Source organism: Akebia trifoliata, chromosome 8 (genome assembly GCF_017979445.1).
Source record: "Akebia trifoliata isolate Shusen 1 chromosome 8, ASM1797944v1, whole genome shotgun sequence".
In the NCBI taxonomy this organism is placed as follows: domain Eukaryota; kingdom Viridiplantae; phylum Streptophyta; class Magnoliopsida; order Ranunculales; family Lardizabalaceae; genus Akebia; species Akebia trifoliata.
The window spans coordinates 878,215-892,397 of NC_141382.1; the positions used below are offsets into that span (position 1 = coordinate 878,215).

Here is a 14,183-nt window from a genome sequence, read left to right on the forward strand (position 1 = left end):
AATCAGGCAAAAATCTCTTTATTATCTTTCATTTAAATTGAGTTGTAAATGTATTTTTCATCTTGTGACGTCTAAAAACATGATCTGATGCCACAGGGATGTGGAGGACAAAATTTTATGAACTTAAAAAAAAAACTTAAAATAGTATATTTTAATTTTAAATTTGGGAATTTGGTAGCTATCCATTTACAAAACCTTGGATCAAGTTTGAAAAAAAACAAAAACAAAAATACATTTTTAGGATATAAGTTTTTTTCCATGAAATCAAGAGGGCTATGGTGTTCGATTGCCAATTTGATAATCCATATTTGCACTCAACGACCATTAGTAAGTAAAATATTTCTCTCTTTAAAAAAAAAATAGATTCAAAGATGGTATGAGCAAACAAACATGTATCAAAAGGGTTTAGTTATAATTTAAAATAATGATTAAACGTTTTTTTAAAGATTATGTGATAAATAAAAATAATATTTTTGTAGTTTTGAAAACTAACCAACTTTATTATAGGGTCGTTTATTGTAATTTTATAAATTTTTGACCGAAATGACTCTATTTACATCAAGTTAAAATGTAAAAGTGAGGGTATTTATGAGTTCCAAATTTGGTGGTGTGACAAATCATTTTCTTGGGGTGAGAAAAGATTTGTTGCCTCTAACTGCAAATCTCATTCACATGGCAAATGATTTTCCCCGTTTTTTGTATTTATTTTGCAATCACACCGTTAAATTCAAGTTTTCCATGGCAAACCATTTTCCTTATAGTTTGCTGTACAATCAAACATACCCTTACAAAAATTGTGTTTTTTTTCCTGAAGTCTCTTAAGGGGTTGTAAAAGGGTATTTCGGTCATTCTGATAATTTCTCACAGAGGACAACCAAGGGCCAAGGACTATGTTGTTGTTATCAGCTTGGAAACAAGGGTACCTCAAATATACACCAAAACTCTAGGGATATATCAAAATTACTCATATTTTTAATAATTTTTTTCCAGTAATTACCAAAAGCAGCCTCTAATGGTTGAGCTAAAAACAAAGCCAATGTGCTACATTTACCAAAAAACGCATATTATAAAGCATTGTATGGCACATTTCTTAGCTTTCACGTTCTGCATGTATCAATCAAAATACATAAATGAGCTAAAAACAAAGGACCCATCCCAGTGCCCTCTTGCTTTAAAATGAGAAAGTTGGATAATATCATAGTTCTTGGTCAATCTTGTATACATAAATGGACTAATAACACTCATCAGTTGATGAGTTGTGGCATGAGCAGCTGAAGTTTGCAAGACCCATCATCTTGTATACGATGGACATATCACTCATGTGTTTTACATTCTACCTTACTAGTTCTGATCAGTTGACAACTCCGAAAGGAGATCTATCTGGCGATACCATGCATGTCTGTTGCTGCCGTTGGTTCTTTCCTTCTGCATTGCCACGTTTGGAACAGTTCAAAGATCTCATCTTCGTCACCAGATCTTCTATGGCAGGTGTCCTCATCTCTTCGATGGATGCTAATGTCGGAACTACTATTGGTCGTTTCTTAGGTGTTGTCCTAGTAGGATGATCCACCTGTTTAGTTAAATTAAGCCATTCAATGAATTAGTACAGATATGTCAAGAATAATACTGACGGATTTTCAAAGTTTTTTAAATCAAATACTACTAGAGTCGATTCATAAAATCAAGGTCAAGGTTCAGTATTAATGAAAATATGAATGCAAATCAGTCCAACACAGTTGATGAAATAGCTATAGAGCTCTTTCAAAAGATTCTTGACTCATCAAGAAAACATACCGAGTACTCCTTCCTAAGGCATTGGTCTGTAGAGTCTCTGATACTTGATATGCTTTCACCATGATTATCTTGTATTAGTTTAAGCTGATCGAAACATAAAGTTGATATAGACTCGATTTCCTTCTTAGCTTCGTGGTCCAGCTGGAGTGAATCTGCATATACATGAGCTTTCCCTCGTCAAGACTGACCCTAAAAAGTGCACCTTCTACTACCAAGAAGAACGCAAATTGAAGGGGACTTAAAAGACTTACTGTTAACAGCTGTCAGCAGATCACAGGTTCTTGTGTCAAATTCTGCATCTGTGGAGGAGGACACTGAGACAAACTCTTCAAGAGCAGTTTGATTTGCTTGACTCTTTTCCCTGTAAAAAGGAGGAAAAAAAACCAACAGAGTTGAGATAAAAATGAAATGTAGAAGACTAGGTATACAATTCAGCTATGCAAGGAACACAAAACATACTCCACTGTGGATTCAATCTCTGCAAAACTGCTCTTATTGAGATGATTTACGCCCAACTGAGCGTTCTCCCATTGCTTTCTAGAATAACCCACTCTACTGGAGCTGCATATCAAGGACGAAAACAAATTATCTGTCAGTGGGCAATGCCACACACTTCATACATGTATTGGACTATTTATTTAACCTTGCAACAAAATACTTTAATCATATCTTTGACATCTTTTGATAATATTCAGATCTGTTATGCGTATGACCTAAATTACATGATTACATCTTTGAATATTATCATTTTATGGATATTTGGTTCATCAGGTGTGGCAATATTTATATTATAAATTATCGTACAAAATTATATTTTGTTCATATAGCAAAAGCAAGGTAGAATTAGATAAGATATAGAGAATAAATACATATAGACATATAAACCATGATTTTAAATCTTGGACGAGACCAAGATGACTACTTTGTTCATATAGTAGTCAATATTTATATTATAAATTAGCATACAAATATTTTGTTCATATAGAAAAAGCAAGGTCGAATTAGATAAGATATAGAGAATAAATACATACCACTGTATAGACACGTAAAACCATGATTTTAAATATCGGACAAGACCAAGATGACTACTTGGACGAATTTTAAATAGATGACCCCTTAGAGATTTAAACCATGATAAAACCACTAGAACATACTTACCATACGACCATGTAGATAAGTTGCAGTCCCGGATCATTATATCTAAGACTATGTTTCAATGTCTACATGTCTACCAGAGATTTCATTTGTAAAATCTCATATTGCGAAAGCATATTAGATTAGAAATGTGGAGTGAAGAGAACTAAAACTTACCACTCCTCGAGAATGTTTTCCATAGTAGCCCTGGTCTCAGCAGCCGAGAATGTATCTTCCAAAAACTGACTTTCTACTTTTTCTATGTATCTATTCCATTCCTTTTTAGCACCAGCTGTAATATTCTCTATGCCGAGAATCTCATGTTGCAAACTTTTCTTTACTTCCAAATTTTCTTCATCCATGTTTCTCATGGCTTCTGAGACCTGCTCATAGAAAACAGATGAGAGACAATAATCTATTAACTGGTCATGGTAGCGAAACACAAAAATGTGACAAGTTAATTGAATGATTGACCGACCATAGCTGTCTTCTTAGATGTTAGAGTCCCTAATATTGCAGCAATCTTTTCGAGAGCCAGTTTTTCCTCCCTTGCAGACTTTTCCTGTGCAAAATAAGCAATAAATTTCATCAGTTGGTCCATTCTCTCCTCAATGTATACACCAATCATTAATGAAATCAGCTTTGACCTGAAATGTCTTCTCAAAAGCCTCTAATTGGTGGGTCTTTTCCTTGTGATTTTCTTCCAGAATCGTCATAAGTTTAGAAGAACGATGATAAAGGTCATTAAAAAAATCTATTGTAGCTTCCGAAATCACTTGTGCTGAATTCAAACTCCTTTGAAGTCCCTATAGTTTCCATGAAATGATTAAGAAATAGAACAATTTAGACCATAAAATATATGTAGGAAAACAAAGATGAATCCAATCAAGATTCAAGTGAAGCACAAATTACAGCTTTGCCTACCTCTTGTTGTTTTTTAGCAGAGAAAGCCAATAGTTGTTTTTGTTCATCAAGGGAACTGTTGATTTCATGAATAACCTCCTCAGACTCCATGACTGCCTTGACCAGAAACTGCAAATAGAGCAAACATTTGAAAATTAGTCACTAAAATCCTGTATTTTGGACAGCTGCATCTTATTGTAAAGATAATTTGTTGCCTCTTTTACTTCTTACATTTTCGACGCCCATTGTTTGAGTTGAAATGGTTGATTTCATCTGCTCGAGGTTGGAGGAAGCTCTCTTTTGTAGTGTGTTGGCAAGCTCCTTCATGGATTGGACTCCTGAAATATAAGTACCTTTTATTTTCTCAATCCTTGATTCCAAGACCTTGCTTGCCTGACAACAAATAATAAAAGGGAATCAAATAAATATGTAGCAAATCAAGCAACCTTTAACATTACTTAACACGCAAAGATTTCTTCACTTACATCACATTTACTTGCAAGGAATGAGCTTACATGCTCCTCCATGCATCTTAGTTGTTGATGCTGTTGAGAAACTGATCCCAGGACTATTTTGTGTAAGTTCTTTAAGCTCTGATCAAGCTTAGATCCAAAAGTAAGAACCAATTCATGGTTTCCTGTTTCCAACTTGTTTTTCCTGTCTGTAAGAAAGTTAAATATTCTTAATCTTAACCAGGTGAAGTGAAAAAAAGAAATTAAAAATTCATGCAAAAAATGGAATTCATTTGATCTAATTTAAAAGAGCTCTGAATACCTATTTTGGTGAAGAGTGCTGTTATATCCTCTGACGCATTTTGCAAATTGGCACACAATTCTTTTGTCCGTTCGAGTATTGAACTTTCTGTTTTGTATGTTAGAAAAAAATTAAAGATGTTTCAATCAATCAACTGTTTACCTGAGTGTAGTAGATTTGAGATAACTGTGATTTGATTAGCTCAGTTCACTTCACTTACCTGAGTGTAGTAGATTTGAGATGATAAACTCTTTCTCCTTCAGGGTTGAAATGGCTATCCTATGATTCTCTTGAAGCTCTTGCAAGGCCTTGCTACAATTCTCCAAATTTATCTGTTTGAAATATTTAGACTCTGAGTTGAGATGAAATGCCTTAGTCAGCAGTAAACCACAAATTTCAAGTTCATGACTTACCTTGCATTCATTGAGCTCACTTTCCAAATCCAGTTTACGTTCTTGCTCGGTAAGGTAGAGCTCTCGAAATGTATCAACTTGCTGCAATAAGCAATATCAGAACACATATATACATATCAAACAATCAGAAAAAGGATTGTCAAATGGCAAGCAAGTCATACCTTCCCTTTGAGGTCTACATCAATCTCCAATTGTTCTATCTTCTCATTCATGGCCTGAATGATGCATCAAAATGCCACTGATTAAGATGAAAATCAACCATGCAGAATAAAGATTGAGCAAAAGAGGAGGTAATTCCTCTGTAACTGAATATCAGAACATGTGGCACATCAAATGACCCTTCATTCACGGAGGTCAATGTATGAGATCTCTTAGGTTTTAACCAAACCAAACCAAACATATGACTAAAGTGTCCAACCTATCACTTTCTTTTCAATGACGAAAAGAAAACTGTGGAATGGCCCAGATTCCAGAGAAAGGCCAATGGAGTTGCAATCATCCCTCAGGATGCCTTTGACCATCTTATCATCATATTTTCTTAGATGTAGGAAATTAATTAAAAGGATATTCTTTAAATAAGCGTATAATAGAGTGGTGGGATATTTGACAATGTAAAACCAGAGAAAATGGAAGTTTGCTAACAGATACAAACCTTCTTGTCAGCTTCATCTTGGGAAAATCTTTCATGCGGAATATAAACACCATTCTTTTCCCTTGCAGCTCGCACATCTGTTATCAGTTTGTTGGGTATGGAAATATATGAGTTTGGGAAGAATTCTCAATCAGAACAAGTGAAGTTGCAATGCAGCAGTGCCAAACCTTGTTTCATTCTCTCCATTTCTAGGTACAAATCTTTGAGCAACACAGCTTTAGACATTTTTTGGTTCGCCTGAAAAAATGAGGTTGAATATCTTCAGCAAATAAATATAAAAATATGTAGTTCAAGAAAACTTGCTAGATGGAGTACTCGTACAAACCTCTGGTTTGTTTCTGATGTTTTTAGCACGATGAGCATAATCAAGTGTGCTTAAAGTTTCTTCCAAACAATAGGCAGATGGAGAAATTGTTGCTATGATGCATGTTTTTGTTTTCCCACCCAAGGAGTCCCTTAACAATCGTGTCAGCTTGCTATCCCTGCTTAAAGTTGGTAACATAAGGAAACAAAGAAACCTACATGGACTAGGTTGATTGTGCTAGAATTGCTATTGAAATAAACCTGTACGGTATGTGGGCAGAATGTTCCACAAGTGCATTTATGACACGGCCAAGGGTTAGTAAGCTCTTGTTTATCTCTCCTGCTTCCCTTGCTCGAGCCTGAAATTAGTAAACCAATTTTCTTATAGATAGATGATTTTGGAGAAAGATATTAAGGTGTTTAACTTTAATAATGCAATACACATAATTATTGTTTCTGTCTTTAGTTTTATATTCTTATTAAAATAAATCTGTAAAGGATATTTCGAACACACTAGGATTCAGTTTATAACCGTACACACTAGGATTTTCTTCGACAGTATTACCTACAGCTACAAGGTTATATCATACCTCTCTCGCGCCTGATCGAGAAATATTCTCTGAACCTGCTAAGTCTACGAGGTTAAGCTTGCCACATTTGATGAGGTCTTCATTTCCTACAGTTGCTTCTTTCACATAAATAGTTATGGAAAAGACGGAATGTGACCGGCTGCATAAGAAAAACACATTTCATTTAATTATTCTCATATGGTCATCAGGATCATGTATTAATAAAGCTAGGGTTAATGCTACCTGCTGTGCTTATTTAACAAGGTATCCACGGTTCTCCTTTTGGATGATCCTCGTTCCAAGAGGCTATAAATTTCATTTGCACTGTAAACAACCTCTTCTTCAAGACCTCTTACAATCACACCACCCTTCCCATCCTCCATCAATGAAATTGGTTTCTTTTGTTTATCATCTACATATCTAGTGCAGTCCTCCGTAGCTAATAAATCAGTTATTTCTTCATTGTAGAGCTCCAAAAAGGTTACTTTCATACTATAATCAGCTCTCTGTGCTTCTAGAGTGTCAAATATTTGGCGGACTGCCCTTGGAATAACACCAGCTTCGGCGGACAAATCTCCACCCTAGAACAAATAAGAGGAAGTTTTAGACAAGAAAATACTATAATTTAACGAGAGAAATGAAAGGAAATTACTGTTAAATACCTTAGTTTTGACACCTCCCTCCATTGTATAGGTTTTGCCAGTACCTGTCTGCCCATAAGCAAAGACAGTGCAGTTGAAACCCTCAAGAACCTCATTGACAATTGGGGAAATGGCATGGTCATAGATCGATCTTTGTTGTGCTTTGGGCCCAAAGACCTGACAAATATTTCAAAAAAAAAAAAAAAAAAAAAAACAGAAACATTTAAGTCCATATACTCTGTAATCTGTTGTCTAAAAAGAAAAGGAAAAAAAAAGTTAACATTGTGACAAAGGAAATGGCATACCTTATCGAAGGTGAAAGCTCTATCTACTTGCTTGTTAGCTATATTTTGCAAAACAGTGACTTCTCTTCTCTGTTCATTACATGATATCACCTTTGGAATGTTTAGCCTTTGCTCGTCCTCACTTAATGGCCTGGAATTTGAATTGGATAAAATAATTCCAAATCAGTTAGCTATTTTCCATAACCTCCTCCACTCCACTTTGATAATATTAAAGCTAGGTCAACCACATATATTTCATGCTTCAAAACTTGATGAATCCAATTAGCTAAAGGGAGCCAAGATTGAGAACCCACGCAATAGCCAGTACGTTAGAGTACCAAGGTAGGCAGCATTGGTGACATATTATGGAAGTGGCGTACTTGTACCTTAATTGTAGAATTACTTGTTCACCTCCATCACCATGAATTACCTAAGAAAATGTACCTCTCTAGATGGCATGGTTTTAAATATTCGATGGATACAAGGGCCACAAGATGCTACTTCGGGGGAAATGGAAATAAGAAAAATGATATAAAAATGAATGTACTTAGAACTATTCGGGCTCCAATTCAATTTCATCCAAAATATATAGCATAGTAACTATTTGGTTGCGCCTCTTAAAGGGGTGTGTGTGCCCAACCCATGAAAAAATCCAAAAACCCAACCTGAATGAACATGGGTATTTTGGATATTTCTTGTTACAGGTTCTTTGGGTGAGGGGATTAGTGTTTAAAACAGAGAAAAGGCTTTCACTCGTTCTGGGTGTGGTGGCTAGAGATCTCCAAGGACTGTAATTTGCTTAAAAATATAGTGATTTGATCTAGATCTCATCCGTGGGGAGTGGGCACATTGCTGAACCATGTAAATTCTATGTCTTTCTGTGTTGCATAACTTTTGTGTCAATGTATGCTTACAATAGTAGGCAGAAACGTAAGATTTGCTTTGAATAGCTGTTTTAGGCATTGTCCAATTGAGGGTTTGAAAAGATACACTAATTTTCATACAATTACATGTTTGGAGTCACAAACACTTACAAAGAAACTGAATTATCAAAACCCTAATTGAAAAAAACAAAATCTAACCTGCATCTTAGTAGAACTTGCACATGGACCTCTCGATCTCTGTCCTGCCGATTTAGGTTCCCATCTAATCTCGAATCTGTTCGTCGCCTTTCCGGGCGAGGTGTAAGAAATGGAGAAGGAGATGGTGTTAATCCTAATCCCACTTTTCTTGGTTGATCTGGAGTAAAATGCATGATTGATCGTTTTCAGACCTAATTAAGGATCACTAATCAAACAAAAGAACCCAAATTAGAAAAATCTGAGGAACCCTAATCTCAAAAAAACCTCAAAGATCCAACATTAGAAATGGAAGATGTTAACTGTAACACAAAAACAGTGGTGTTTCTTCTGATATTCTCACCGAATATTTAGGCTTAGATCGAAAAACCTAGAGATTGATCTTGAAGGATCTGCTTGGTTGAGTATCTTTTTTGCCCTAAATTTTGATTTCCCGACTTCTTTGTCTTTCGTTTAGCCAAGAAGAAGAGTGATCTGTGTATGTTTTCAAATACGAAAATGAGGCGTTAAATTCATGGAATGTGTCCTCTCTCTTGCTAACGGCTATTCGATACAAATTTTAGCCGTTGTAGACAATGGAGATTCTTTACATTTAAAAATGGTGGGTCCCACATGTAATTCAAAAAAGAGGCGCGCTTTCTAGGGATCAAGTATTGGATCCTAGGATCAGTTTTATAAAGGGAATCTCTAGGGACAGATTCTCTCATTTAAATGATACGTTTGACTTTGTAACTCAAACATCGGTTGAAACTATAACCTTTCCTCTTTTTTTTCTTTTAGTGAGCGTTGAATTAGTGGAGAGGTCTCAAATTTCATTTGTTGAAATTTGAAATTTTGAAAAGATAGTAGGTGGCATCTGTCCATTGGTGGGATTATAAAATCTTGATATCATGAACCACACCCCCATGTGGCACTTTCTTGGATCAGTTGGTCATTATTGTTTGGCCCACACTTGGTTGGGTAAAGATCTCAATAGTACGATGTCCCCACTAGTTCCTCTAGTGACTTTTAAATTATAGAGATTGACACTCTTTTTCAAAAAAAAAAAAAAAAGATAGGCATTGATCCGGCATTCTATTTGAAAGCTTTCGAAATAAAGTTGAATCTTCGTATATAATACAAATCCACTATCTGTTTTACATCAAGTAATATGTGGAGTAATTCTCGATATAGCAGTAAAAGCAAGATGTGTAGGCAGATCGTATTCTAACAGAGGTACTCTTCTCGGTGGAAGAAATTCCTTCATTGGAAGAGAAGGTCATGATCGTTAACGGATTCACCCTGAAGACCATAGGAAGGAGAGAGAAAAATCACGCGGAATTTTTGTGATATTGTGAAACTTATTATTTCAAAATGATAAAAACTCTCGCGAAATTCTCATGACGAAACCTCGAGAGATTTTGAATTTTTGACATCTAAGAAAGAAAATCTAACACCTCAGCCTCGCATGGATCATGTTGTAGATCATATTTGATAAACATTTTTTTTTGAGAAAAATGACAATATTTTAAGTTTGATGAGGCTTTGAAAATGGACAATCCCGAAAATACCAATTTTTTAGAGAACCATGAGAAATGTCGAATGTGGGATTTAAGGAGTGATTTACCAAATGGACTATTTAGCTAACCTGTATAAGTTAAAGGACTAATTAAAAAGAAAACCTTCCATTTTCCAACATTGTACGGAAAGCCGAAGTAGTTTCATCCCACACATCCAAACTCCAAAGCTACCACAATATGTGATTGGTTATACAGATAAGCCTACTCGATACCAGAACGTACTAACCCGATTAGGCCCATTATGCACGCATAGTATCTGATGTCTTCTACTCTTGGATCCAATTTCAAATTATTCAAAAAAACCCACAGTTTCTCTTGTATCCATCTCCTTGAGACCCAGAAATTTCATGCCCATTACCTCAAACTTGGAATCTCATACGTTGAATCAGATCTTGTTCGTTCTTACTGCGAATCGAAAGCATTCTCCAATGCTCGTCAGTTATTTGATGAAACGTCAGGCTGGGATTTAGTATTAGCCACGACCATAATAGGTCACTTCTCTCGACATGATCGTCAAAAGGATGCTTTGGGTATTTTCTCTCGAATGCTTTTCTTGAATATCAGACCCAACGAATTCACATTTGGCACTGTAATTCACTCGTCTAGCGCTCTACGTGATCTCAATGCAGGGAAGCAATTACATGCTTGTGCATCAAAGATGGGTCTTCGATCGAATGTGTTTGTTGGTAGTTCGATTATTGATCTTTATTCCAAGTTGAGCACCATTGAGGAAGCTAGAAAAGCTTTCGAAGATACTCATGAACCGAATGTGGTATCTTATACCACTTTGATCTATGGGTACTTGAAGAAGGAAAGATTTGATGAAGCTCGACGTCTCTTCTGGGAGATGCCAGAGAGAAATGTAGTTTCTTGGAATGCAATGATTGGTGGGTATAGCCAAATGGGCCACACTGAAGAGGCTGTGAATCTTTTTATCGAGATGCGTAGAGAAGGGTTAAGACCTAATCAATCGACTTTTCCTTGTGTTTTCAGTGCAGTTGCCAATATAGCAGCTCTTGGTATGGGCAAAAGTTTCCATGCTTGTGCTGTTAAGATATTGGGTAAGCTTGATGTCTTCGTGGGTAATTCATTGATTAGCTTTTATGCCAAATGTGGGTGCATGGAAGACGGTCTCATAGCTTTCAATAGAATTCCTGAAAGAAATATCGTTTCTTGGAATGCCATGATTTGTGGGTACGCTCAAAATGGGAGAGGAAAGGAAGCATTGGACTTATTCCAAAAGATGCAAGTTTCAAGTCTTAGACCCAACAGTGTAACTCTCTTGTGCTTATTGTTGGCTTGTAATCATGCGGGTCTTGTCAATGAGGGTTATTCATACTTCAATATGGCAAGAAAAGAAGATCCGAGTGTGCTAAGGCCGGAACACTATGCTTGTATGGTTGATTTATTCTCTCGTTCGGGGCGTTTCGAGGAAGCTGAGACGTTTCTACGGGAGCTACCTTTCGATCCTGGAATTGGGTTTTGGAAGGCATTGCTTGGAGGTTGTCAGATACACTCAAACATGGAATTGGCTGAGGTTGCTACTCGAAAAATCCATTCCTTAGATCCTGAAGACGTCTCGTCGTATGTTATGCTGTCGAATGCGAATTCTGCGGCCGGTCAATGGCAGAGTGTATCGATGATAAGGAAGGAAATGAGGGAGAAAGGGATGAAGAGGATTCCTGGTTGTAGTTGGATTGAGATTAGAAGCAAAGTTCATATATTTGTTACTGGGGACAAGAAACATGAAGAAATGGATGAGATTTATATGGTCTTGAGGTCTTGTTTAGAACAATCGAAGGAGAACCCAAGTTCCAACTTTCTCGCAGGAGATTGATTTTAAGTTTTTCTCTTATTTTTTCTAGTTTGGCAGCCCATAGATTCTTTTTTTTTTTTGAAAAGTATAATATATTGAAAAGGAAGGAAAACCGAATACAAGGAGGCTGAGAAAGCCTCACAAATAGCTACAGAAAGAAAGCAAAAGCATCAACAATTACATAAAGAATTCCATCGAAAGACAATCAGTTTGCAGATTTGAATATTATGGGAACCCTCAGAATTATCACCAGCAGCCTAGAACTTTGTCTCCATCACTGCTTCGTTCTAATCGCCAACTTTCAAACAAAACTTTGAAATAAATGTCTCTAATTTATCCCAATGGAGAGGTTCTCAGAAATGGATTCAAGTCCCACACCATCTCCAGCCATACCACCGTCAAAATGGAACCCATATGTGGTATCCTTCGTCACCACATTCTGTGCCATGTTCCTCTTCTTTATCTATTACAGATTCCTCAAAAGGTTCTTCTCTGAATCTCCCTTCAGAAACTTGATTCAAAGGCGACGACTTCTGAACGAGACAAATCCAGATGACCCTTCACTACAATTCCAAGGCCAAGGGCTTGATTCATCAGTGTTATATGCTCTTCCTGCCATTCAATTCAGGAAGAAAATTGAGGATGGAATTGACCAAGAAGATGTAGACTGTGCAGTTTGTTTGGGTGAATTAGAAGAAGGGGAATGGCTTAGATTTTTACCCAACTGCACACATTCGTTCCATATTTCTTGCATCAACACTTGGTTTGAGTCTCACTCTAATTGCCCACTTTGCAGATCACACGTCGTGGACAGTTTTACTGATCAGTATGATTACTCGGTTTCTATGTTCACTTTAATGGAGACATTGAGGAGGGAAGATGCCCTTCAAGAAAGGGTAGATGGTTATCAGGTTCTTCATTTTGAGTCCTTGCGGAATTCAATAGTTAGGCAAGTCTCAACAAATGCTAATCGATTCAATCCAGACTTGGATAACTCTTCTCCGAGTACAATTCCCTCCACCATTGAAGGGCAACGATCATCATAATATAGGGACCCACATATGGGTGTGCATTCTTCCTAGGAAGAACCACCCTAGACATAAAATGAAGTTGGCATGAACTTGTTCTGAGTATAAGGGACCAGAATGAAGGATCCCCTTATATATTCGAGGTTTGCACCTTTGTAGAAACCCGTTTATTTTTGGGAAAAACAGAATATCAAATTAGTAAATAACGTTGCAAGTTCATTTGGAGCCATTTTAACAGCAAAACATTTGAGCAGCTCTGGAGCAAGTTCTCATTTCAAAGGGAAAATTTCTTAAAAGGACCCTGGCAGAGGGATTTATTTCTAAATAGTCCCTAAGTTTTGCACGGTAGCTTGATAGGACATTTAGTGAACTTTTTATTTCTTAATGGTCCTCATTATTGCTGAACTTGATGCTTTTTTATTTATTGTCGAGTTCACCACATTTTATTTATTGTTGAACTTGACGTTTTTTTATTTATTGTTAAGTTCACCACTTTTTTATTTAGTGCCGAGCTCATAATTTTTACTGTCGAACTCACCACTATTTACTGTCGAGTTCAGCACTTTTTAAATAAAAAGTGGGGAACTCCACCCATTTTCAATTTTTGAGTGTTTCGACTAAAATACATGGAAAGATTGACTAAAAACTTGAGATGACTTGTTTAGATGATTTCAACCCAAAAAAACTATTCTTGATCGATTTTCATTCAAAAACTAAGAAAAAAAACAGGTGAAAATCTTAATTTTCTACGTACATCTTCGTAATGTTTGAAAAACCCTTGAAAATGACTTCTTCCTTTTTAAACCCTTTCCGACGGAATGGAGTCTCCGAAACTCGATTGAGAAGTCAAAAATCCAACTTTTTTTATATGGAAACAATGAGTTCAAATGGTGTCATTCAACCGTGAGAAATGTGGGAGATGAGGTCCATGGACTGTTAAGAAAAGAAAAGTTTACTAAATGGACTATTAAGAGACCACCCAAAACTTGGGGACTATTTAGAAAAAAAATCCCTCTGCTATGGTCCTTTAAGTAATTTGCTTCCAACAACTTAAAAAAACCCTTAAATGTCACGAACCCATCCCATCTGTGTAACATTTGGAGAGTAAAATTGAGAGAATGCTGTTGAATATGAAAAGTTAGAATTTAGAGGTTTGTAGCCAAATAAGGGACAATTGCTTATCTGGTAATACGAATCATGGTGGTGCGAAAAAGGATTCATTTCCGTTTCACATGAAGCTTTAATAATGACCAAG

At 36.3% G+C, this 14,183-nt stretch overlaps 2 protein-coding genes across 2 annotated transcripts; one reads left to right on the forward strand and one right to left on the reverse strand.

Annotated features, from left to right (window-relative positions):
* Positions 1 to 1,051: 1,051 nt before the first annotated feature.
* LOC147395281 (ATP binding microtubule motor family protein) lies at positions 1,052 to 9,061 on the reverse strand. The gene is made up of 24 exons (XM_086450308.1): positions 8,869 to 9,061; positions 8,529 to 8,733; positions 7,468 to 7,597; positions 7,184 to 7,339; positions 6,765 to 7,102; positions 6,543 to 6,681; positions 6,214 to 6,311; positions 5,975 to 6,131; positions 5,817 to 5,886; positions 5,650 to 5,726; positions 5,159 to 5,212; positions 4,998 to 5,078; positions 4,805 to 4,916; positions 4,606 to 4,692; positions 4,317 to 4,492; positions 4,063 to 4,224; positions 3,853 to 3,960; positions 3,576 to 3,734; positions 3,407 to 3,490; positions 3,106 to 3,311; positions 2,254 to 2,355; positions 2,046 to 2,155; positions 1,795 to 1,946; positions 1,052 to 1,570 (listed from the first exon to the last, which is right to left on the reverse strand). The coding sequence occupies exons 2-24, from the start codon at positions 8,699 to 8,701 to the stop codon at positions 1,352 to 1,354; spliced, it is 3,150 nt and encodes a 1,049-aa protein (XP_086306434.1). The 5' UTR covers positions 8,702 to 8,733; positions 8,869 to 9,061; the 3' UTR covers positions 1,052 to 1,351.
* Positions 9,062 to 9,659: 598 nt separating this feature from the next.
* LOC147395282 (pentatricopeptide repeat-containing protein At5g42450, mitochondrial-like) lies at positions 9,660 to 13,295 on the forward strand. Its single transcript, XM_086452087.1, has 2 exons — positions 9,660 to 10,614; positions 10,714 to 13,295. Exons 1-2 carry the CDS (start codon positions 10,344 to 10,346, stop codon positions 11,919 to 11,921), a joined length of 1,479 nt encoding a protein of 492 aa, XP_086308213.1. The 5' UTR covers positions 9,660 to 10,343; the 3' UTR covers positions 11,922 to 13,295.
* Positions 13,296 to 14,183: the final 888 nt, after the last annotated feature.